This window comes from Micromesistius poutassou (genome assembly GCF_964030765.1).
Source record: "Micromesistius poutassou genome assembly, chromosome: 8".
Classification (NCBI taxonomy): Eukaryota; Metazoa; Chordata; class Actinopteri; order Gadiformes; family Gadidae; genus Micromesistius; species Micromesistius poutassou.
In genome coordinates, this window is record NC_140278.1 from 15,288,481 (window position 1) to 15,310,296 (window position 21,816).

General features: G+C 46.0%; 2 protein-coding genes across 9 annotated transcripts in view; one reads left to right on the forward strand and one right to left on the reverse strand.

Annotated features, from left to right (window-relative positions):
- The window catches only part of mef2d (myocyte enhancer factor 2d), a 69,802-nt gene extending 64,486 nt beyond the window's left edge, over positions 1-5,316 (forward strand). For 4 of the 8 annotated variants that reach the window (XM_084471702.1, XM_084471701.1, XM_084471703.1 and 1 more), the window contains 2 exons: positions 347-397; positions 3,009-5,316. In XM_084471702.1, the coding sequence (XP_084327828.1) occupies positions 347-397; positions 3,009-3,447 (490 nt within the window). In that variant the 3' untranslated portion in view covers positions 3,448-5,316. The remainder of the gene's footprint in view (positions 1-346; positions 398-3,008) is intronic. The other 4 variants (XM_084471708.1, XM_084471705.1, XM_084471707.1 and 1 more) reach the window with 1 other exon arrangement.
- An 8,013-nt stretch (positions 5,317-13,329) lies between these two features.
- Positions 13,330-21,195, reverse strand: nes (nestin). Its single transcript, XM_084471467.1, has 4 exons — positions 20,105-21,195; positions 19,151-19,275; positions 17,559-17,623; positions 13,330-16,715 (listed from the first exon to the last, which is right to left on the reverse strand). The coding sequence occupies exons 1-4, from the start codon at positions 20,939-20,941 to the stop codon at positions 13,936-13,938; spliced, it is 3,807 nt and encodes a 1,268-aa protein (XP_084327593.1). The 5' UTR covers positions 20,942-21,195; the 3' UTR covers positions 13,330-13,935.
- Between the last annotated feature and the right edge of the window lie 621 nt (positions 21,196-21,816).

Here is a 21,816-nt window from a genome sequence, read left to right on the forward strand (position 1 = left end):
GTGGGTTGGCAAGTGTTATAGTGCAGATATCTCTGGATTGACACCTTGGAAGCCATGTCTTTGCTTACTAATTGATTAACTGCTGTTAATTGCTAATTACTGATGACATTGTAGTAATCATTGTAATCAACTATTTTGAAGGGATACAGATCCATAATCTTTACACACTCATCCTAGTTTTATGCTTATAGTTTAGTGGACGGGTGTTATGTGTGAAACCAGACCGCATTTACAGTTTCAGTCCGTCCACTTCCTGTGCCAGTCTGTTGTACTTCCTGTGTCAGTCTGTTCTACTTCCTCTGTCAGTGTTTCAGGACTGCTGTCTCTTTCTCTACTGCCTCCACAGCTTGGCCTCTCAGTCCAACTTGCTCTTTGGCAGGGAGGAAGGTCTCTGCTGGTACTGTACTTTCTCGCTCTCTCGCTCTCTATCTATATCTCTTTGTCTCCCTATCTCTCGCTCTCTCTCTTTCCAACCTCTCACCTTTTGATCACCTGTCTGCATGCTGGCTGCCTGAAATAGTCTCCTTCATCTATGTAACTCCCTTGCTTCCTGCCGTGTCAGGTCGAAACCAAAAGTTTTATCAGTGAACCATTAGCAAGGCAAAACTACTGCATCAACTCTTTTCTAATCACAAGCATTATTACATTTTTTTTCTGTGACAAGAATGTATCCCAAAAAAAAAACATTTAAACATATGTGCCAAGTATCAGAACCATTTTTCCCTCAAATTTAAATTCTGAGACTTTATTTACAATCCCTTGGTAACAAGTAACGCACCAACAACGCTAATGAAGCCAAAACAACTGACTTTTCAACTGACTCTGGTTTTGCAATGGCTAAAATCCATAACACCCGTCCATAACACCCACTCACCCCCTCCCCATCACCAGAAGCAAGAGTGCTTTAGGGGGGAGGGGGTGGGGGGTGAGTCGTAGCCACCGCGGCGCGCTGCACCCAACTGTCTGCCTCTAGCTGCTGCGTTAGCGCTCAGGGCTAGGCCGCTGCTCCTGCCTTCATCACTGTCACCCCGGCTGCTGACTCCAGTGTTTTCACCCCCACCCTCCCTCCCTCCCTCCCTCAACTCCGTCCCTTCCTCCCTCCCTCCCTCCCTCTCGCCATGGTAACGACACCCCCATGGGCACCATAACTCATCTACCTGCCGCTGGCAGAGAACAACACACAGATCACCGCTGATGAAGTGGGCGCGCACAGCGACACACAGCCCGACGTCTGGGGACTCTGGCTGTGTGTGTGTGTGTGTGTGTGTGTGTGTGTGTCTCTCTGTGTGTATATATATATGTATAAATATATAGAGCTATATCTATACATATACAGTCATCGACTGAGAGAGAGACAGAGCGAGCGATTTAGTGGCTGGTGAAATGGGGTGTTAAACTGTCCTCTCTCTCCCGGTCGAGACGGTAATTGAGGCAGAGTTGGAGTGGTTGTGGACGTGTTCCTGATCTGGCCCTATCAGAACATGTCCTAGGGGGTCTCTGCGCTGTAATTGGGAGATTCAAATTCCAATTCCATCCCTGTGTCAGGCTGAGAGAGAGAGACAGAGAGAGAGAGAGACAGTCCATAACAGTTGTCAGGGGCAGCATGACTCCCACCAGAACCGGTGGGAGTGTGTCTGGGGGTGGGGGACTTGTAGAGGAGGGGTGGGTGGTTCAATGCAGGTTAGGATTAGTGTATGTGTGTGGGGCTCTGGGAGCTTCTGAGACTCGGCAGTTGGACAAAAGTCCAAACAAGTCTTTAAAAGAAAAGTGTCTACGAAGTGGTTGAGTTGGAGAGTGCCTGCGGTGCGCTGTAGTGTGTAACCGGGAGTAAGAGGGTTTGTGAAAGCGCTGATGTATGATTGTGACCCAGACGGTAGGTGGCTGGCTAAAGTGCTCTGGGCACAGGGAGGGAGAGAGAGCGAGAGAGCGAGAGAGAGAGAGAGAGAGAGAGAGAGGAGAGAGAGGAGAGAGAGAGAGAGAGAGAGGGGGGGGGGCATTAACTGAAATGAAGGGTATTAAGGGTGGACGGACAGCGCTCTTTGAGCGCTAGTACAGACGGAAAACAGAGCTTTGAAGTCTGTCCGTCCGTCTCCTCCTCCCCCCCATTGCACTGAAGGCCCAACAACACTCCCGCGTCGATGTCCCATGGCTTCACAACAGCCAGCTTTCACCTGTGAGCTGCTGTTTGTCTGCATACGTCTGCCCCCGTGTGCATTGTGGTACTGTGCACCGGTGTGTCTACTGCCGCCATCGCTGCTGTGTGTCCGGTGCAGTCGTCGCAGCTTGGCTTGGGTCGTTAATACCTGTGTCTGTGTGTGTGTGTGTGTGTGTGTGTGTGTGTGTGTGTGTGTGTGTGTGTGTGTGTGTGTGTGTGTGTGTGTGTGTGTGTGTGTGTGTGTGTGTGTGTGTGTGTGTGTGTGTGTGTGTGTGTGTGTGTGTGTGTGTGTGTTTTTGGGAAAGAGCACTGGAGGATCCCCTGCTGCTTAGCCCGCTCCATTCTCCTCTCGTTAGTCTGGAGGGGACTTTCATCATCCACCGCCTCATCTGTTAAGAGTTTGTCATTTAATGAGGCTGTGGATGTAATGCAGTTACTGGCTTTTAGATTAATGCAGGTCGGCTCCCCTTAATGGGAACCTAGGAGGAGGGATATTGCATCTAATTGGTGACATACTTTTACATTTGGTTACGTAGCAAGAAAGAGTTTGTCTTTTTTCATTCGCTGGATGTCGTCGCAGTTTATATTTGTATTCCGTCTCTCCTTTCTCTCTCTCACTCGCCATTTTCGCTCTCTCTTCGCCCCTATCGCTGTCTCTCGCTCCGTCTTTCCCGTCTCAATTCCGTTTCATTGAAATGGTTTTATTGTCATGGGGAACGCACGTTTACATTGCCAAAGCAAGTAAAAAATCGTAATAATAATCAATGACTCTCTCTCTCTCTCTCTCTCTCTCTCTCTCTCTCTCTCTCTCTCTCTCCCCCCCCCTCTCTCTCCCCCCCCCCCCCTCCCCTAGGCCGGTGGGTCACCTACCTCAGGGCGCCACGCTCACCGTCAACACCAACCAGAGTGTGAACATCAAATCGGAGCCCGTCTCGCCCAACCGTGACCACGGGGGCGGCGGCGGCGGCGGGGGCGGCGGGGGCCTGGGCTCGTCCATCTACCCCGGGGCCCTCCGGCTGGAGCCCGGGGCCCAGGGCCGCTCGCCCGTCAACAGCCTCAGCAGCAACGCCAGCTCGTACGACGGCGGCAGTGACCGCGACGACGGGGCCCGAGGGGGGCCCCTGGACTTCCACCACCAGCAGGGGGCCCTTCAGCAGCAGCAGCAACAGCAGCAGCAGCAGCAGCAGCAGCAGCAGCACACCATGGTCCTTCTGCGGCCCTCGTCGGCGGACCCCCAGGAGCAGGACGGGGCCAACGTCAAGCGGATGAGACTGGAATCCTGGGTGACATAGAGAGGAGGGACCGAGGGAGCCCGCCCGCAGACGCACGGACGGACGGACGGACGGACGGATGAAGGACGGAGATGTGGGGCCTGCTCAAGGCTCGTGTACATGCCCCCCCCCCCCCCGCCCCCCCCCTCCCCCTCCCCCCCCAGCACCCAAAGCTTTCTGACCCCCTCCCCGCCACCCTTCTGCATACACACCTATAGAACCTGCCATCTCGCTGCATATCTGCTGTCACACACAGGACACACTGACCTCACGCCGACACGCACTCACTCACACACACACACACACACACACACACACACACACACACACACACACACACACACACACAGACGCACGCACGCACTCACACACGCATGGTAGTACACACTCGCTCATATCAAACGCGCGGACACCGGTGCACACTTACGTACTCGTGTTTGTTTTCTGGGACAATGTGCGTGCTTTCATATGTGCTGTAGTTTACTCTTTTGTGTACTCTTTTATCCCCCCTCCCACTTTACACACACACACACACACACACACACACACACAAACTAACACATATATTAGGGGGTGAGCCACCGCAAACCAGGGATGACGTAGACTGTATATCAATCCACCTGAAAGGTTTATTTTTTCATTTCTCCTTCGAGAGAGAGATGAAGAGAGAGAGAGAGAGAGAGCACGCACGAGAGAGAGAGACATTCGACAGGCCTTGCTCTTACGCCAGGTAACTTTTATACTATCCATTCAAAAAAGAAACACAGACTCATCGAAAAAACCGACCTGAAGAATCCCACCCTGGATCCTGACGCGAGGGAAGGCTCCGGCGGCGGGGGCTGAAGTCCAGCCTGTCCAACCAGCAAGCAGAGGTTCCCCCAAAGACCCCCAACCCCCCCCCCTCCAACGGTGTAGCACCTGCTCTCCAGAGGCCCGTGCTGGTAAACTTTCACCCCCACTGGGCTGTCGGCTGCCCTCAGACCTCCCCCAGTTCTCATCTGTTGGCCCGTATTTGCGTGTGTGTATGTGTGTGTTTGTGTATGTGTCTCAAACACACACACCTGTACGGTAACCTCCGACGCAAGCTGAGCAGGTCTGTTGTGCGTATGTGCGTGTGTGTGTGTGTGTGTACCCATCAACCATGTTGATGTGATCTCTCACCACCACCACCACCACGCCATGACATTGGTGTTTTGTAGGATTTGCTTTTGTTTTTTTGGGGGGGGGGGTTCTTTATTCGTTTTTGGTTTTGAGCATGTTTATTTTTTTCCGTGTGACTGTTGATGGTGTTGTGATGTTTTTCATTTTGGTTTGGAGTACATGAAGACACTAAACGACACTGGGATCCTGACTTTGCCCATCCCGGAAGTTGACTGGTACGTTTGCCAGACGACCCGCCTCCCCCCTTCCGGTCACCGTCCAATCAGCAATCGGAACCATGTAAGTTAACTGTAAAGAAAGAAATGGTTGCCATGGAAAAGAAGACTTAAATGGAAGACTATATATCTTGTATAGCTTGTATAGATAATCAGGGATATTTTCACTTATCTAGCCCACAGTGTGTCAACAGACAGATGCTGAGCAGGTTGTGTGGGTGTGTGTGGGTGTGCACCCATTTCTTCCTAGCTGGCAGTTTCCCTAAAATGTCCTATTATATCGTACTGTTCAAAGCGCTAGTGTGTCCAATGACATAAGGTCTAAACAGGAAATGGTTGATATCTGGGATGAAACACAGTATGTATATATATATATATATATATATATATATATAGTGTATATATATAGTGTATATATATACATATGTATATATACAAGTACATTTGAACAAATGTGCATGTATGGCATTAAGGTGGGGAGCAGCTAGGAGACTACCCTTCATTAGTAGACCAATGGGATTGTATTAAACATTTATATATATATATATATATATATATATATATATATATATATATATATATATGTATTCTGCCGGAGCAAGTCTTTCAGTGTATATATCTGGTGTAATGTGTTGAAGCGTCAGGCCAGCAGAGGGGGCAATAGAGGCAGAGTGGGAGAACTGAGGATGAGGCGTCGCCATGGAAACTCAACTGTTTTTGAGTGAACAAGGCCAGGTCCTCTGTCACTGATGGAGCGCACTTTAACCCCGCCCACACTCACGCCACGATGTCCCCAGACACCCTACTGACTAACAAACACACACATTTACACTCACATTGATACAACTTTTCAATTTATATATGAATATAAATAAATCCTTAGCCAAGGATTCGCTCCGTCCCCTTTTGAGGAAGTGTCGGACGTGTAGTTGCAGAGTGTATAATGAATTAAAGCCATGTAATGTATATAGATAACCTTTCACCTTTCGCTGGTCACTTGTACTTTTAGATTCAGGGGAGCCAATTAATAAAAAGAAGAACATTAAATCACTACTAGTCAGGTTTGTTGACTTTGAAGGGTGTCACTTTGTGAATGTAGGAGTAATGTGATTTTATTTGCATTTGGGTGGAGGCAGGGTTTAGACGGTCAAAAGTGCAAGTTTTATGATTTATAATAGTTTTCATATTCATTTTTTTTACCCTCAAAAGCACTTTGTCTTGGAGCCGAGCCAATCCATCTGCTTGTTAAAAGCTCCGGAGGCATCTATGGGGATGGGTTTGTCGCTAAGCCAGAGGTACTCAGAGTAGATTCTGATCCTTTAATGACCAACACTACCTCCCCGAATACCCAAATTTATGACAAAATGGCTTCCTTCTCGTTGGAAATACGTCTCGCCTCAAGCTGACACTGTCTGCCAGACTAATCCTTAAGTGACACACAAACACACACACACTCGTGCAGACAAACATATCTAGTTTCAACGTCCAGAAAAGTGTGAGTTTACTCCAATCTTTTTTTTTTATGGGGGTTTTGTTACTTATGTTGCAATTGATTCTTTTTTGATCACGTAGATATTTTGTATCTGGAGCTCTCACTCACTGATTGCTTTTGGAGTTGTTTCCCCGACCACCAAAATCAACACCAACTCATTAGTCATTACTCCATCAACTTCACCCACCCTCCCCCCCCTCTCTCTATATTACTCCCTGGATTATCGGTTTTAGCCTCTCTCACCCCAGATGTTGCTCATATAACTCCACATCTCTCTCTCTCTCTCTCTCTCTCTCTCTCTCTCTCTCTCTCTCTCTCTCTCTCTCTCTCTCTCTCTCTCTCTCTCTATTTCATTTACTCACTCACTCATACACACGGAGACCCACACTCTTAAGTCTAATTGAGTGTAGCCTACCGTCTGAGTGACAGATTAATTAATTACGCCCAGTTTGGGAAGGCAAACTTTGACTGTTAGGCTTCTTTGCCCAGAGCTTTGATCAAAAAAAGATACATATATATTTTGACTCCCACCAACGTCTTTTTGGAAGTGGTAGCCTGGCTCTAGTTGGACCCTCAAGACGTGGTCGAGACGAGAACGGCCTTTGTTAACGGACGAGAACGGCCTCTGTTACAAAGGGACACATCTAAGGTGTAATTTAGTTTGGTGATGCTAGAGAACGCTGTAAGCTCAAGCGAGGTGTTGCACAAAGCCCTGGCACGTTTCTCAAAACAACACTAGGGATCGCTGTAATTGCAGAGTAAGAAAAGACAATCTTCAGTTCAGGCTGACCGTCTAAAGTATTTCCTCATGTATAATGATGTTTAAAAGTCTTGCTCACTTTCCAGTGTTAACTTGTGGTGAAGACGGTTCTATCTAGTCTGTTTTGATTCTAATTGTTCTCTGATAAGTGATTCATATTATTTTATTCTTATTAATAACTACCAATATTATCAATATCCCACCCATCACTGTTGGTAAATTGTCATGGTAATGACAAGTTATTTAATATTTCTTCTTTTTTTGTAGGTTAGACATCTTGTATTATTTTAAGTTATTTTCTTTTTTTAATTATCAAAGATTTAGATAAATATATTTTTCGTTTCTGTTATCTTTTCGGTTTGGTTTTTCTTTTATATGGGTGTTACTAATATTGCACGATTTTTGTTTTATTTTTTAATGTCATGAAACAAACAACACAACTGTTGTGATATTAGTGCTTGTGTGGCTATGGACATAGGCGCTAAAAACAAGTTTGATTTAGTTGACCAGTTTGATGCTGCAATTTTTACTTCGATGTACCAACTAGACTACACGTGGTGGCAGGGGTTGGGTGCGCGACGCAACACATCATATTTATTTCCGACCAGACACAATGATGTCAATGCATGGGTGTTCAAATGAGAGTTAAGAGTTAAGAATGAGTCATGTTTTAGAACATCAAATGTAATATCACAAACGTTACACACACATAACAGACACCCGTACACCACAGAAATAGATTTGAGAAAACAAAAGAATTTGAAACTTTTAAATAAATTATAGCTAATATATTGTGTTCGGCTAGTCTGCTTTTTCTTTGTTGTAAAGATATTTTTTGTTTTGTTTTTGGAGAATGATATACAACTTGTGTATATTTTCATAAATAAAGTATGCACTGATATGTTATTACAAATTCTATACTGCTTTTACAAAAAAAAGTGTTTGTTATTGTACCAAAGTATCCATTGGTCCTATTTTACCCTACCCTTTTGCGTATGTTTTACCGTATTTTATATATTAAATAGACAAGTTGACCTAAAGCGATGTTTGATTATGTGTGATTTGTAACATTTTATTCATATTGTAATGGATAGACATGCATTACTTCTATTGACCACAGGGAGGGGTTCTAACGTTTTGATAATGTCCAGTTCCCACTTTTCTTGCCCATGGAACTTGACTGTTGAGTTCAGTTTAGCATTTCTGTTAACTTTCTACCAGTAAATCAAATCATACAAATTAGGTTTTATTATATAATCCTTTCAAATGCAAATACCATATGTGGATATCTACATTTCATATACTTTAATCGACTCAACGTTGTTCAAATTATGAAAGTTTACTTGTAAAATGCAATGCGGTGACTACACAATGAGTGCATTAACTGAAGAGGTCAGTCTCTCAATCTATAGAAAGTACAAACTGGTTATTTTATTGATCATAACAGTAGAATCAGATCCAAAGAGGGTGATCCAGTATCTCAGTTTTCAGGCATTGACTTAATTGACTTCCCATCATAAAATCATTACATTGACAGCATGAACAGAAAACTTCTAGTTCTGCTTTATCATCTAAATGTCTAAATGTATGGGAAAACAGACGCCACAAAACATCAGAAAAGCAGAAGCACAAACACAGGTGGATACAAACACAGAGAAACATAACACATGCTCTCTCTCTCTCTCTCTCTCTCTCTGGTCCCCCAGAGAGAGAGAGTTCTGACCCCAGACCTGTGGAGCCTATGCCGTTAACTGGTGGTTGCAGGGGGGTGCTGCAGAGAGCGCTTCTGTCTGAGACAGACACACTCCTAACTCAAGTGATACTGAGGACCTAATAATAGGTCTCCACTAGGTGCCCTGCACACTTCAGACACTGTGAGGACCTGCTTACGGGTCTTCAATAGGGTGAGTGTCAGATGGTTACAACATGAAACAGCTCTGTAACTGTGGGAAAATCCATTTGTTAATGTGTCTGTATTTTTGCCAATTTTTCCAACTCTGTGATGCTGATTCTTTTTCCGGTGATATCAATACTTTATTAATTTAATTTAGACATATCCGAAATATGTGTAAAGCAGAAAAGAACGAAGCAGCTACACTCCGTGCTCCAGTTGTCGTGCAAGTTGTATGATAGAAAAGCTGTTCACGCGTCAGCATCACGCCCTCTCTCCTCTCGCCCGCTAACCTCTTCCTGAATTCTCAGAGGCCTTTCCACAAACTCTGGAGGCATGTATTCTGACATTTGCCTTCACACATACAGCCCCTCCGGTTATTATCTGGAGGAAAGGCTGTGTGTTTGTGCAAGGGGTAAGAAGGGGTTAAGGGAGTGTGTGTGTGTGTGTGTGTGTGTCCATGTCTGTGTGTGTCCGTCTCCGTGTGTGTGTGTGTGTGTGTGTGTGTGTGTGTGTGTGTGTGTGTGTGTGTGTGTCAGGCGGTCATCGGGTGCATCAGGTCCACCAGACGAACAGTTCTCCGGTAATTCGATTAGCAACATTTCCTGCCTGTGATCAGATCAGTATGTGGGCACGGCCTGCACGATGCACCCCACTCCTCTCTCTACAGATGAGACAGAGAGAGATTCTTGATACATGGAAAATAAATGGATAGATATATTGGGTTTATAGATATTTGGATTATAGATGGAAAGATTGAAGGAGTACAAATTAGTGAAATCAGAGTGAATTCATCATTTAAGCATTGTTCCCACATGAGTACTCATTAGTAGGAAATTCTTAAACAGTTAATATTAATTAGATAGAGATAAATAAAATAAGATAAGATTTATAAAACAACTCGATGATTTACAAACTGTGTTTATAATGCTTTATAAACACTTAATAATCCTGAAATTCATGATTAGTTCAGGAATTTATAAACGTTACTACTAAGTAATTTAGGTGACTTCGTCTTAAGTAAGGGCTATAACTTCTTACTACTTATTACATGGTATTGCTAGATGCAATGGTACTTGAGGCATTTCCAGCCTTTGCATAAAATGTATAATGGCTTAATAAGGCATAGATAGTCCTCGCTTTAGATAAGCTCACACAAGATGCTTTCTATCAACCTAATTCATCAATTGCCAGATTATTAAGTGTTTATAAAGCATTATTAACACATTATTATGACACCCCATGCTACCATAATAAACAAAATCCTGGAATTGCCCCTGATATGGATTATAGATAGATATATTTATTGATTGATGGATTATAGATAGTTGGATATGTCGATATATGGATGGACGGATAGATAGATAGGTATGGATTATAAATGGATAGACAGATATGGATAACAGTTGGATGTATTAAGAGGTCATCCTGATGGGTACTTCCCCCTCACCAGTTGATTGCATGCACTGGTGCAACCTGGGATTTGTTTTTAGCGCTGACACACTGGCTTGGTGCGACCGTGACGGGATTCTTTGTATCTTTCCATATTAAGATCATGTCGTTTGACACATCGGACATCCAGCATAGGCTGGCTCGTGACTGAGACAGCTGTCATGACTAGGCTATTCCTCATGCCTTCTCCAATAGCGCCCATCCGATCTTGTAAGGCAACAATGTCCATGGTTAGCATCGAGCAGAGCCGTTCGCTCGGAAAGGGACGTTAGCGCTGTGACTCGACAAGTCAGAAGAGCACACACATACACAGACGCACACACATTTACTTACACACATTCAGACGTGCACGTAACACATACTCTCACACAAACATACTCTCACACACACCAACCCAACCACACACACACACACAGACACACACTCTAAAAGGTAATTGACATGAGGCCTGATACTGAGGCCATGCCAATTTTCTGAGTTCTTTATTCTGTAGATTTCTTTGGTTGTCTTGCATTCATGCAGACATGTCCACCACCCCAATATTGCTTTGCAAATGGCCTTGCTTAGCCTACCTTAGCTCTACACAGTGATGTCTCCCAACACCTTTGTCATTACTGCCCAACGTTGTGAAAGCTTCCCTTTTATTTTGCATCACTCTATTAAACCCTATGAACAGGTAACCACGGTGATAGTGGTCTCCCAACAGCCTACACACAAGACCACAGAAAGGCCGTCTGAAAATAAAGGGTGTAAGTAAAAGTACAGATGGAATATCAGCCTGCCTTCAATCATATTCATTTTTGTATGATTTTTTTTTGTTTATTTCATTATCAGTACAAGATGGTCCCGGGTTCTCGTTGGGGGATCAATCATCTTTGATCTTCCCTCACCAGTAGACTCAACAGGCAGTCTATTGGGAGCCCTGATGTCTGGCCAGTCATGCTGCTTCCCTCTGTCACCATGGATACTGCCGTCCTCTCATGGATGTGTGCATACACAGTGCCGCCCGTTTCAATTTGACAAAGCTGCTTAATAAACAGCAACAAATGGCAGCGGATGTGACGATTTTGGGATTTCCAAGAGGTCACCAAAGAGGAGCATTAGTGGACCATGATGCTGCTGAAGCTAGTGTGGATGCTTAAAATCACCGTTACCAGATTTGGCCTTTAGGAAATGTTGTGCCATAGCCAGGAGGAGGAGTGTGAGGGCTTGCATGGTCGGATTCCCGGGGGGAGAAGTTCTGGGCAGCCATCGGTGTCTGAAATAGCCCCCATTGTTCAGTGAGCTGGCGAAATGAATGACCCAACGGGAGGGGGGAGGCGAGGTCACCCATTGTTCTGGTTGTTTGGTTCTCCCCCCTCCACACCCCTACCCTCTCCTATCCTCCTCGCCTCCTCTCCAGGCTTGTGGGTGGCTATGGGTTGGAGGAGGACGGCAATGAGGAGGCCTCTGCTCCGGCTTTTGTTGCCCCGCTCGGGGCCTCACTGGACTGAGAGGCTGCCAAATGTTTAAGGCCCTTTCCCATGAACATACGCACACACACACACACACACACAGTTGTGTGATCTTCTCTGAAAACAACCCCTGAGGAAGCAGATAAGGGTGTAGCTTTTAGGAGTCGACTGATTTCCTTACCCTGAACAGAGGTAAACAAAGTAGGCTCTGACATGTTTAGAAATCCTAAAGTGTAGGTTATGTTGAATGTGTTTTATTTGGTACAGTATTTAATTTAGCTAGCACATTTTTAAAAGATATATAAACTAGCATTTCTTCTTGTCAGTTGTAACTTCATAACATTACTGTAAGCATTAGTATGTTTCCCACAAAATAAGATTCTACTTGTGGTAGTACTTGATGCGGGCGGGGAGATAAATATTATACTCATTTTTAGAAAAAAGATATTGGATATTCTCAATCTCAATTCAGAACGTATATATACGTTCTGAATTGAGATTTGGCGTGTGAAAGACACTATCCCCGGTATGAGTCTTGTGTCTAGCATGTATTCTTGTAGAGGAGACGGTCGGGCAGCAGATGGTAAATGGTCCTCATTTATGTAGCGCATTTATCCAAAGTGATTTACAGTGTTGACTGACATTCACCCATTCATGCACACATTCACACACCGACGGCGGAGTCAACCGCGTAGGGCGACAGCCAGCGCATCAGGAGCAAGGGTGAGGCATATTGCTCAGGGACACCACGACACTCAGCTAGGAGGAGCTGGGGATCGAACCAGCAACCTTGCGGTTACCAGCCAACCCCAATACCTCCTGAGCTAATGCCGCTAAGCAGCACTCCTCTCTAGAGCCATCGTTTGGTCAATATTTCTACAAATGAGGCAAATTACAAAATACCCTGCCTTAAACTATAGCCTAACTAAAATGCAATTAGCTTGGTGGGTGGCATGTACCACTTGTCAGAGTAGCACATTGTGTAAGCCAGATCAATATTGAAATATCATATCAAGATATTAGGTCTCTACTGGATTTGTTTTCGCTTGTTCCCGGAAGTTAGGGGGTAAAGGGGTTATGACACCATTGACATGCAACCTCTCGTAATGTAACAGACCGTTACCTTGTATAAAACTATGGATTTCTCTGGGTTTGTACATAGTTCAAACATTAAGGATAATTTTACACAACTCAACAAAATGTATAACATAGGTCCAGTGGTTTTAGATATTTTAATGTGGAAATGTTAGATATGATACCTTTAATTGCAACCACACGCCTTTATTAAATGCAGTTTGTAGCTAAATTAGCAGTGCAAATATTCCTAGTGATTTTATATGTAACAAATAGGACAGAAATATGCTGCACAATAACATAAAGAAGTGCACAGTACCAGTCAAGTGATTCTTGAATCTACTTTATTCACACAAATAAGTACCAAGGCAATGCCACACTTTATTAAGTATCTGCGTAGCTTAAGCAATATAATGACATCAATTCCTCACACATTAAAATATTTCGATAGTATAGTTTTTAAAGCTATTAGGCTACACATTGCCCACAAGTCTGATTAAAATAAATGAAAAGTACTTCTTACATACACATTTGAAACATGCACACAGGGCCGGCGGTTGATTATAATGAGTGTAATGGGCTGATTCCCTGCTAGAACTACTAGCCTAGTCTTATTTCCTCAGAGACATTGGATCCTTGACACCACCCCTCTGCGCTTTTGAATTTCCAGCCCTCATCTCAATCAGATTAGGCTGCAATCAATAAGACAAATGCTCAAAGGTAACTCTTTGTTCCGTCAATAGGTCATTCCCCCCATGGTAGCAATGTAAAGGTTTCTTTGATTTGGCCCACAACAAAGACAGAACGATATACCTTGTTTTTTTAGCAAGAGAAATGTTCGGTTTAACAGGTAAAATTAAATAACAGTGTTATTACCGTTAAATTGCCAGAGCGATTTGCACTTTAGCTGGACAGTAGCACCTAGCAGCAATATGTTTTCACACACTTCAATAGCACAGAATATGACTTTGATCAATTGTTTCTTTATTGCTAAAGGATCCACTGAATACCTACTCCTCCCCAGAGGACCAGGAACGGCCCTCTTCTTCAGAGTCCTCTGAATGGGTCAGGCCCTCCTCAGCGGCATCCTTACATTCATACAGCTCCCTCTCTGAGGACCTCTGCTGAAACTCTTCCTTAGTAACCTGGCCTGTAGCCGAGCCCCCGTCCACCCTTGAGATCCCCATCGCTACATGCTGTTTGTCTAAACTACCCAAAACCAGGTTGTCACTTTGGCTGTGGTTCGGACTAACTTCCCCAGTGGCTTCATGATAGGAAGATGTCGGCTGATAGTTGGCACCTGTCAACACAGAAGAACCCCAGAAATCTGCATCTACGTCTGAGCTGGAGAAACTGTGAAGGTCTGTTTCGATTTGATAATTTGTCTTTAAAGATTCTGTTGAGCTCTTCACCTGACGGATATCCCTCTTGTCTTGCATGGCTTCAGGGAAATCCAAATGGCTTTCAGTTGTGGCTTCCACATTCTCACCCCTTTCACCCGCTGCAAACTGACCAGTAGCTTCAGCAGGGCTCCCTATAACTTCCCATTTCATTATCTGTTCAGCTACTGAACAAACCTGTTCCTGGTCTGTATTCACATCCACAGAATGCTTCGGAGGAGCTTCAGATTCCTCCGCAGTTTCAGCCTTGTGTAGCTCATGATAGACAGTTGCCTCTATCAAGGCATCTTGACGGTCTGAGGATCCCAGGTCTGCGGAGATGGGTTGGGGGTATGGGCTTACATTGGGGGACTCATCTCCTGAGCCATTAGATTGCTCCATAAGGCAGTCATCGATGTTCTCCTGGCCATCAAACCCACCATTGAAGTCAATGGCAACAGATTCATCTTGTGTTACCATGGGCACATTACTAACTTTGTTTTCTGTGATCTCCAGAGTATTCCTGGCTTCCTCATCCTCATCCTGAATGTAGTGAGTGTCATCGAGAAACGGCTGCTCATTTAGACTATCGATTGTGGCGCTGGTTGAAATAAGTTCCTGGTGCGCCTTCATGCTAGGCTCTACACGGATAGACATTTCCTCTCCTATTCTCTCCCCGGCCCCTTGTGGCGTGGCTTCCTGGATGGACGTTGCTAGCTCACTCTTACTAGCCTGATGCTGTGCGAAGTGTGCAGTATATGTGGATGTGGACAAGCCCTCCAACTCTAGCTCCACTAGTCTGTCTACATCGTCTAAATCTTCACTGTAATCCATATTCACATTCGAGTATATCTTGGGTATCACCAGCTGGGTGAGGTCTTCTGTCTCCTCATCTGAAGGCTCTCGATCGACTTTCATAATCATTTGAACTTTTTCCTTTTCCTCATCACAATCTGTTCTCAACGCGGCATGCTCCTTTGTAACCACATCCTGGTCTTCACCGTGAGCATAGCTCATGTCGTAGCCCACTTTCTCTGCGTCCTCGTCTGTCTCTTCGCATAGATCGTCCATGGTTCCAAATCTCTTTGACTTGCTGTCACTCCAGATTCCACTTCCTGTTCCTCCAGCCTCCATCTTGTCTTCCCCATCGCTCGATTCCAGATCGTCACAGTGTGAGGCCTGGTTGTTTCCGTCAGTCTCGTCGCTCTTGTACTGAATCAGGGGTCGGGTGTCAGCCAACGTATTGTCCTGTGCGTAACTGTCACTCTCAACCTCTGTCCTCCATGATACAGACACATTCTGGGAGTCCTCATCCTCTTCATCCTCTTCCTCATTGTTTACATTTTCCTGCCCTTGCTCCGAAAGTGGGATCTGGTCTTGATTGTTGTCGCTGAATTGCGTCCCAGTGGGTGTAACAATCAAGCTTGAATGAACATGTTCTTCCGTAAAGGCAACTACATCTACTTTTGCCACTTCTTGCTGCCCTGGCTCCCTTGCTATCTCTTCTGGTTCTGCATGTTGAGTATCCATTTCCAAGCTCTGTTCTTTCTTCAGCTCCACCTTTCTCTCTATGACACTATCCCAGGTGTCCATCTCTTCTCCGTCAGTGTACAGCTTATCTTCGTTCTCACTCTGAACCTTGCGGAGAAGCGAACCATCTGCATGGATGCCTGAGGCGTTCTCCTCTGGGTTGAAGACCACCTGGTCGAAGATGCTTCCCTCAGGCTCTCCCTCGGAAGCTAGGTCACTTGTGTTGGATCCAACTGTTGGCTCGAGCACTGCTTCGGTCTCGGAGTCCGAGGTATCACCTAATGCCTGCACTGGCTCTACCCAAACATCAAAAGGAGTGGGATGTAAATATGTTTCCCTCTTCTCTGCAGTCACGTCAAAATCCACATCCTTATCGGATCCAGCCAAGAAAGGTGCAGATCTCTCTTCTGTGGCAACCAGATATGCGGCTGTTTCTTTTGAGGGAATTTGCCGATGTTTTTCTTCAGCATTGAAAGCGGGTTTAAAACTGTTCAATCCGGACCTACTGGTAGCCAAAGATTCATCAAGGGCCTCCTGCTCATTGGGAGGAGACAGGGGCTCGGCGTAGGTCACCTCCTCGTGCACCTCCTGGTGTCTGAAGTGCTCCTCTGTGCCGTTCCGCTGTATCTTTGGATACGGGGTCACGCTTGTGACACGCTTCTCTGGGATCCGATCGTCGACCAGATCCCTGGCTGAGGATGTTGTGTTGTGTTGTATTTTGGGGGTTCTATCACCGGTGGAGGATCTAGGCAGCACTGTCGTGGACACAGGTGATCTTGATTTATTGTACGCTCCATTGAAAGATGAGCGTTGACTGGCATAGTGCCTGGGGGCAGACACCTGTGTGCGGTAATTGCTCCTCATACCTTTATGTCTTGAATCTGTAGAGGAGAAGAACAAAAGCCCAGTACAACATAGACTCAAGATTAAAACACTTAAATATTGTAAGAATTCAAAGAAAATGTCACCACAGCACGATGTTGAATCATTTAGTTTAGACTTAGAATTACGACGACACTGTATTTCCACAGCCGTTTACCCTACAACAGACACTTTTCTTTCTTGAAATGATAGTATATCATTTCTATATCATTATCATTATCATTATCATCATGATAGTAGTGCAGAAATGGGACCCTCCCGAAGGACCGGGAGTCTGTGTTCCTAACGTAGGGCTGACACTAATGGCCAAATATTGATCCTGAATTCTTTCCTTTTCGCCAGTGAGTTACCAGAGCCATATGGTCCAGTAACGATCGGGGACCCTCTTAGGTGGCTTGCATTACTGATGCAAAAGTGCTCGGCTCAGCCCAGCCCCACCTCACCATCTCCCCACCTCCCCTCCCACCCATCTGTATCCCAACCAAGACTCCCAGTTCCTCTAAACACACATACACACACACACACACTCACACACACACACACACACACACACACACACACACACACAGGAACACATGCACACTCACACACACACACACACACACACACACACACACACACAAACAAACTTTAATTGTCTTCATCAATGTCCATCATGTCAGGGAGATTTTAATCATCAGATTTGATGCAATAATAGCAGAATGTTTTATACTTTTTTATATATTACCAAGCAATACACAGTTAGAGAGCCAAGATATGTTCTCATCCCCAAAACAATATCAAACCAAGTCATGTTGTTAACGTACTGGTTTTATATTTTGTTGTATGTTGCTGTGAATTACCTGTTATGTAAATGTTTCTTGGTGCTTTCACTGCAGGCGTGCGTTCTTTTTTGTCTAATAGAGCTCTGGAAAATGAAAACAGACGAGAACAGACATGAATTACACATCCCACATCTCACGCTCAGAGTTTTTATGCATATATTTTAGAGTGAGGATGGAAACATGGAAATTGGCATATTATGCAGGACTCCACTTGGAGACGAGAAGCTGTCCCACTATGGAAGTAGTGACCATCGCTATTGTACAGCCGTCTGCAGGGCACATATTACACAGCCATCAATTATCTATGTCTCTCTCTCTCTCTCTCTCTCTCTCTCTCTCTCTCTCTCTGTCATTGAGACGCCCATAAAGAACTTGATGTGTACCCTGCAAATGCTCCAGTACATACATTAAAGGCAATCTAATACTGTAAACTGACCATGCGGCACAAATGTTATTATTATTCTATATTCCCTGGTGTGGATCATACCCATGGTCATTCTGTGGAGCTCCCAATGTCAGCTCTGTGTGTCAAGAATTCCTGTTATCAGAATATGTTCACATCTAATCAAATTGTAGCCACGTGGTAATTTTAACTGGTCCATAAGGCAATGTCGTCAATATTGTGGAATTGGTTTCAGGAAAGTAAATGAATATATATGCTTGCTTTCAAACCAAATGTATTCGTAAATTGATTTGGAACACAAACTGCTGAGACAGACGTAGTCTCACAAATCAGACAAGCTCAAATCTGGGTGAACAGGGCGTTTCACTCCTGACCAATCATGTCACTGTAGGCGGGGATCTGTAAGCACTGAATTGGCCAGGAGTAAACTGTAAAAGTGTCTGTAAATGTTTCAAATCAGCACTGAGTAGACTGACCATTGTAGAAAGAAACGGTCTCCTCCCCTAGACTTAAGTCTAGAAGGTATGATCTGAACTCATCTGCTCCCATTCTAAAGATAAGACTAAGAAATATGTCTGGTCTCTTTCTACAAAGGAGACCTGGAAGGAGGTTTGTTCTCTCCTCTTCTTCCTCCCCAGTATTCATGTTACGCTCCCCTCCCTCCACTCATTAACCATTCATGCCCTCCCCAGTGGCTCAATACTGTGTGTGTGTGTGTGTGTGTGTGTGTGTGTGTGTGTGTGTATATGAGTGGATGCATGTGTCTATGTAAATGTGTGCTTGCGTGTGTGCGTGCATGCTGGGTTGGGCAGAGGATGGAAGAGCCTGAATTGACAATGTCCTCCCTGAGGAACTGCTTAATGAAACAGCGGTCTTGTGTGCCTGTGCCTGCAGTCTGTGGGTGTGTGTCTGTCTGTCACTCTGTCTGTCTGTCTGTCTGTCTGCCTGCCTGCCTGTCTCTCTGTCTGTCTGTCTGTCTGTGTGTATGTGTGTGTTCCTGCAGGCTGTGTGTGTGTGTGTGTGTGTGTGTGTGTGTGTGTGTGTGTGTGTGTGTGTGTGTGTGTGTGTGTGTGTGTGTGTGTGTGTGTGCGTGCGTGCGTGCGTGCGTGTGTGCGTGCGTGCGTGCGTGCATGCGTGTGTGTGCATGCGTGTGTGTGTGTGTGTGTGTGTGTGTGTGTGTGTGTGTGAGCTACAGCTGATCCAGTACCTGTAGGTGGTCACCTCCAGTCCCAGGGCCGTCTTGTGCTGCAGCAGACGATGACTGTCCTCCAGCAGACGCTCCATCTGCTCCCCCAGCTCCCCCTTCTCGCACTCCAGCTCCTGCAGGTGCCCCTGCCAAACAGGAAGCCACACAGGACCACGCAGGAAACAGGAAGTGTTTAGAATAGAAAGCATTGTAACCTCATAGCTATCCACTGATGAGAAGTTCCATTACCAGCACGTATATCTGGTGGACCCTCTGCCAGTCCTGCTAATCCACTTCTAATCAGGGCTACTGTGTCCAAAGTGGATTAGACATAGAGCTTTGCCAAGGCTTTTGCTGTCCATATACAGCCCTTTGTTGTATTATTTACATATATTGTAACATCTCTTTGGTGGAACTGGTGGTCATATTGTATACGTTTATGTTATTTATTTCCATCCAGTGTAATGGTCCCCCCTATTTTGGTCTACAACCAAATTTTAGCTTGACACACATACACAACCAACAATTTCAAATACACCATATAAGTCCTGTGTGTGAACGCACATTTCAACTTTGGAATAACAATGTAGACTATTGTACAACCTTCCTAGTGAAATTCAAATTCATAGCTTAGAAACAGAGTCTTTTCTCTAAGTATGGCCCAAGTATCAAAACGGGATGTGATACTACTACTGCTTTTGGATGGAAACTGGTTGCCAGTCACCATAACACCAAATTTTACTTGAAAGTCTTACCACAGAAGTTATTTCTGAAAAATACACCTCTACCTCCTCCTTTTCAGTTCCCATATGTTCTCATGTTATCACAATATTAAGTGCCTTGACAGGAACAACAGTCCTGTTTCAGTTGTATTGAGAAAATTCCCTTTAACACACCGCTTTACTAAAGTTAAAAGAAAGAAAACATTTTAAACAGCAATACCAGTGGAGAGTATATAGTATAGAAGGCTCTTACTTGGAGGTGCTGGAGCTCTTGATAGTGTGTGTCTTCCTGATGGGACATGCTCCTCTCCAGACCAGCCATTACCTCCCGAGCCATGGCCAGCTCCTTCTCCAAAAAGCGGAGCTTCTGCTGGCTCTGGCTCCTCTCCTGCCCCACCTCGTTCAGCTGGCCCCTGGCCTGGTCCAGAGACTCCTCCAGCCGGGACACCTGGCTCTGGTAGGCTTCGTCTGCATCGGCCCAGGCCTGGGTGGCCCTGGCGGAGTACTCCTGCCCCAGCTCTAGGATGCTGGGACCCCGTTGGCCTGGGCCAGGGAACGGAGCACACTCAGCGGGTCTGGATAACCACATGGAGGCCTCGAGTTGTTCCACATCCTCCTGGTGGCCTTGGATCCGGAGGTGAATCTCCTGCTCCAGTTGGTCCACCTTCTCACGGAGCCACTTGTGAGCCCTCTGCTCCTCCTCCAGCTCCCGCGCACTGTCCTCCAGCTGAGCCTGGACGTCCAGCTGGGCCTGGGCTAACCACTGCCGCTGCTGCCCCAGCTCCTGGAGCTCCCGGGCCAGACAGCCCGCCTCAAGCTCCACGCGGTCCCGCTCCCCCCAGGCCGCCTCCACTTCCGCCCTCGCCTTCTCCAGCTCCTTGTCCAGGCCGGACCGGCCCCAACGCTCCTCCTGCTGGCCCTGTCTCAGGCCCTGGATCTCCCTGCGCAGCAGGTGGTTCTCCCCCTCCAACTGCTGGACCCGGCCCAGGTAGGTCTCCAGTCGTCGGTTAAGGCCCAGCATCTGGGGCCCCTCTGCCCCCCGGGGCAGGCCACCGCGCCGGTGGGGCCGAGACGGTGGTTGAAGATCCATGCTGCTCCGAGATTCAAGCCTTTACTCTGGAGCACAATTCAGCAGACAGACAGCGGAGAACCGATCACATTCAACTTCTATCTCTTCTATCCTCAGATCCCAGGCCCAGGCATAAGTGTATCTCAATCTAATGTATTGTAATGTCTATGTGTGTGTCTGTGTGTGTGTGTGTGTGTGTGTGTGTGTGTGTGTGTGTGTGTGTGTGTGTGTGTGTGTGTGTGTGTATGTGTGGTGTGCGTCTGAGTGGTGAGAGGTCTGACTCCTACAAGGCGTGACGGCTCCTGTTGTGTGTTCTGCCAGGGAGAGGCTTTGCTTTCATAGGGAGCTTAAAGAAGGGGCTGGCCAGGCAGGAGGGGAGTGGTCATTGTCTGGGTGGGCGGGGGGGGCTAGAAAGAGAGAGAGGCACATGGACAGCTAGAACGAACAAGAAGGGATAGATTGATAGAAGGAAGGGAGACGTGTAAGATGGATGGGCATGTGTTAAATGGACAGCAGAGAAAAAGAGTGAGGGAGTGAGGGAGGTGTGTACGGAAGATGAGGAGAAAAGGGGGAGCCATGGAGTTACAGAGGATTGATCTAAAAAAGGAGAGGAATGAAGAGGGGGAGGATAGAGGACAGAGGGGAGAGAGAGCAAGAGAGAGAGAGAGAGGAATGAGGAGAGGGAGGATATAGGATTGAGGGGCGAGGGGAGTGAGAGAGAGAGAGAGAGAGAGAGAGAGAGAGAGAGAGAGAGAGAGAGAGAGAGAGAGAGCCAGAGAGAGAGAGACAGAGAGAGAGAGAGAATTAGGAATGGAAAGGGACAGATGAAGATGAAGAGAGGGGAGCGTTGGAGGGAGGGAGATAATCAAGAGGGCAGACAATGGCAGTGATGTCAT

Coding starts and splice junctions, on each gene's coding strand:
- nes (XM_084471467.1), bottom strand. CDS start 20,941: ATGGATCTTCAACCACCGTCTCGGCCCCACCGGCGCGGTGGCCTGCCC. Junction 19,276..20,104: donor AAGAGCTCCAGCACCTCCAA/GTAAGAGCCTTC, acceptor CCTGTTTGGCAG/GGGCACCTGCAGGAGCTGGA. Junction 17,624..19,150: donor CTGGAGGTGACCACCTACAG/GTACTGGATCAG, acceptor TTCATTTTCCAG/AGCTCTATTAGACAAAAAAG.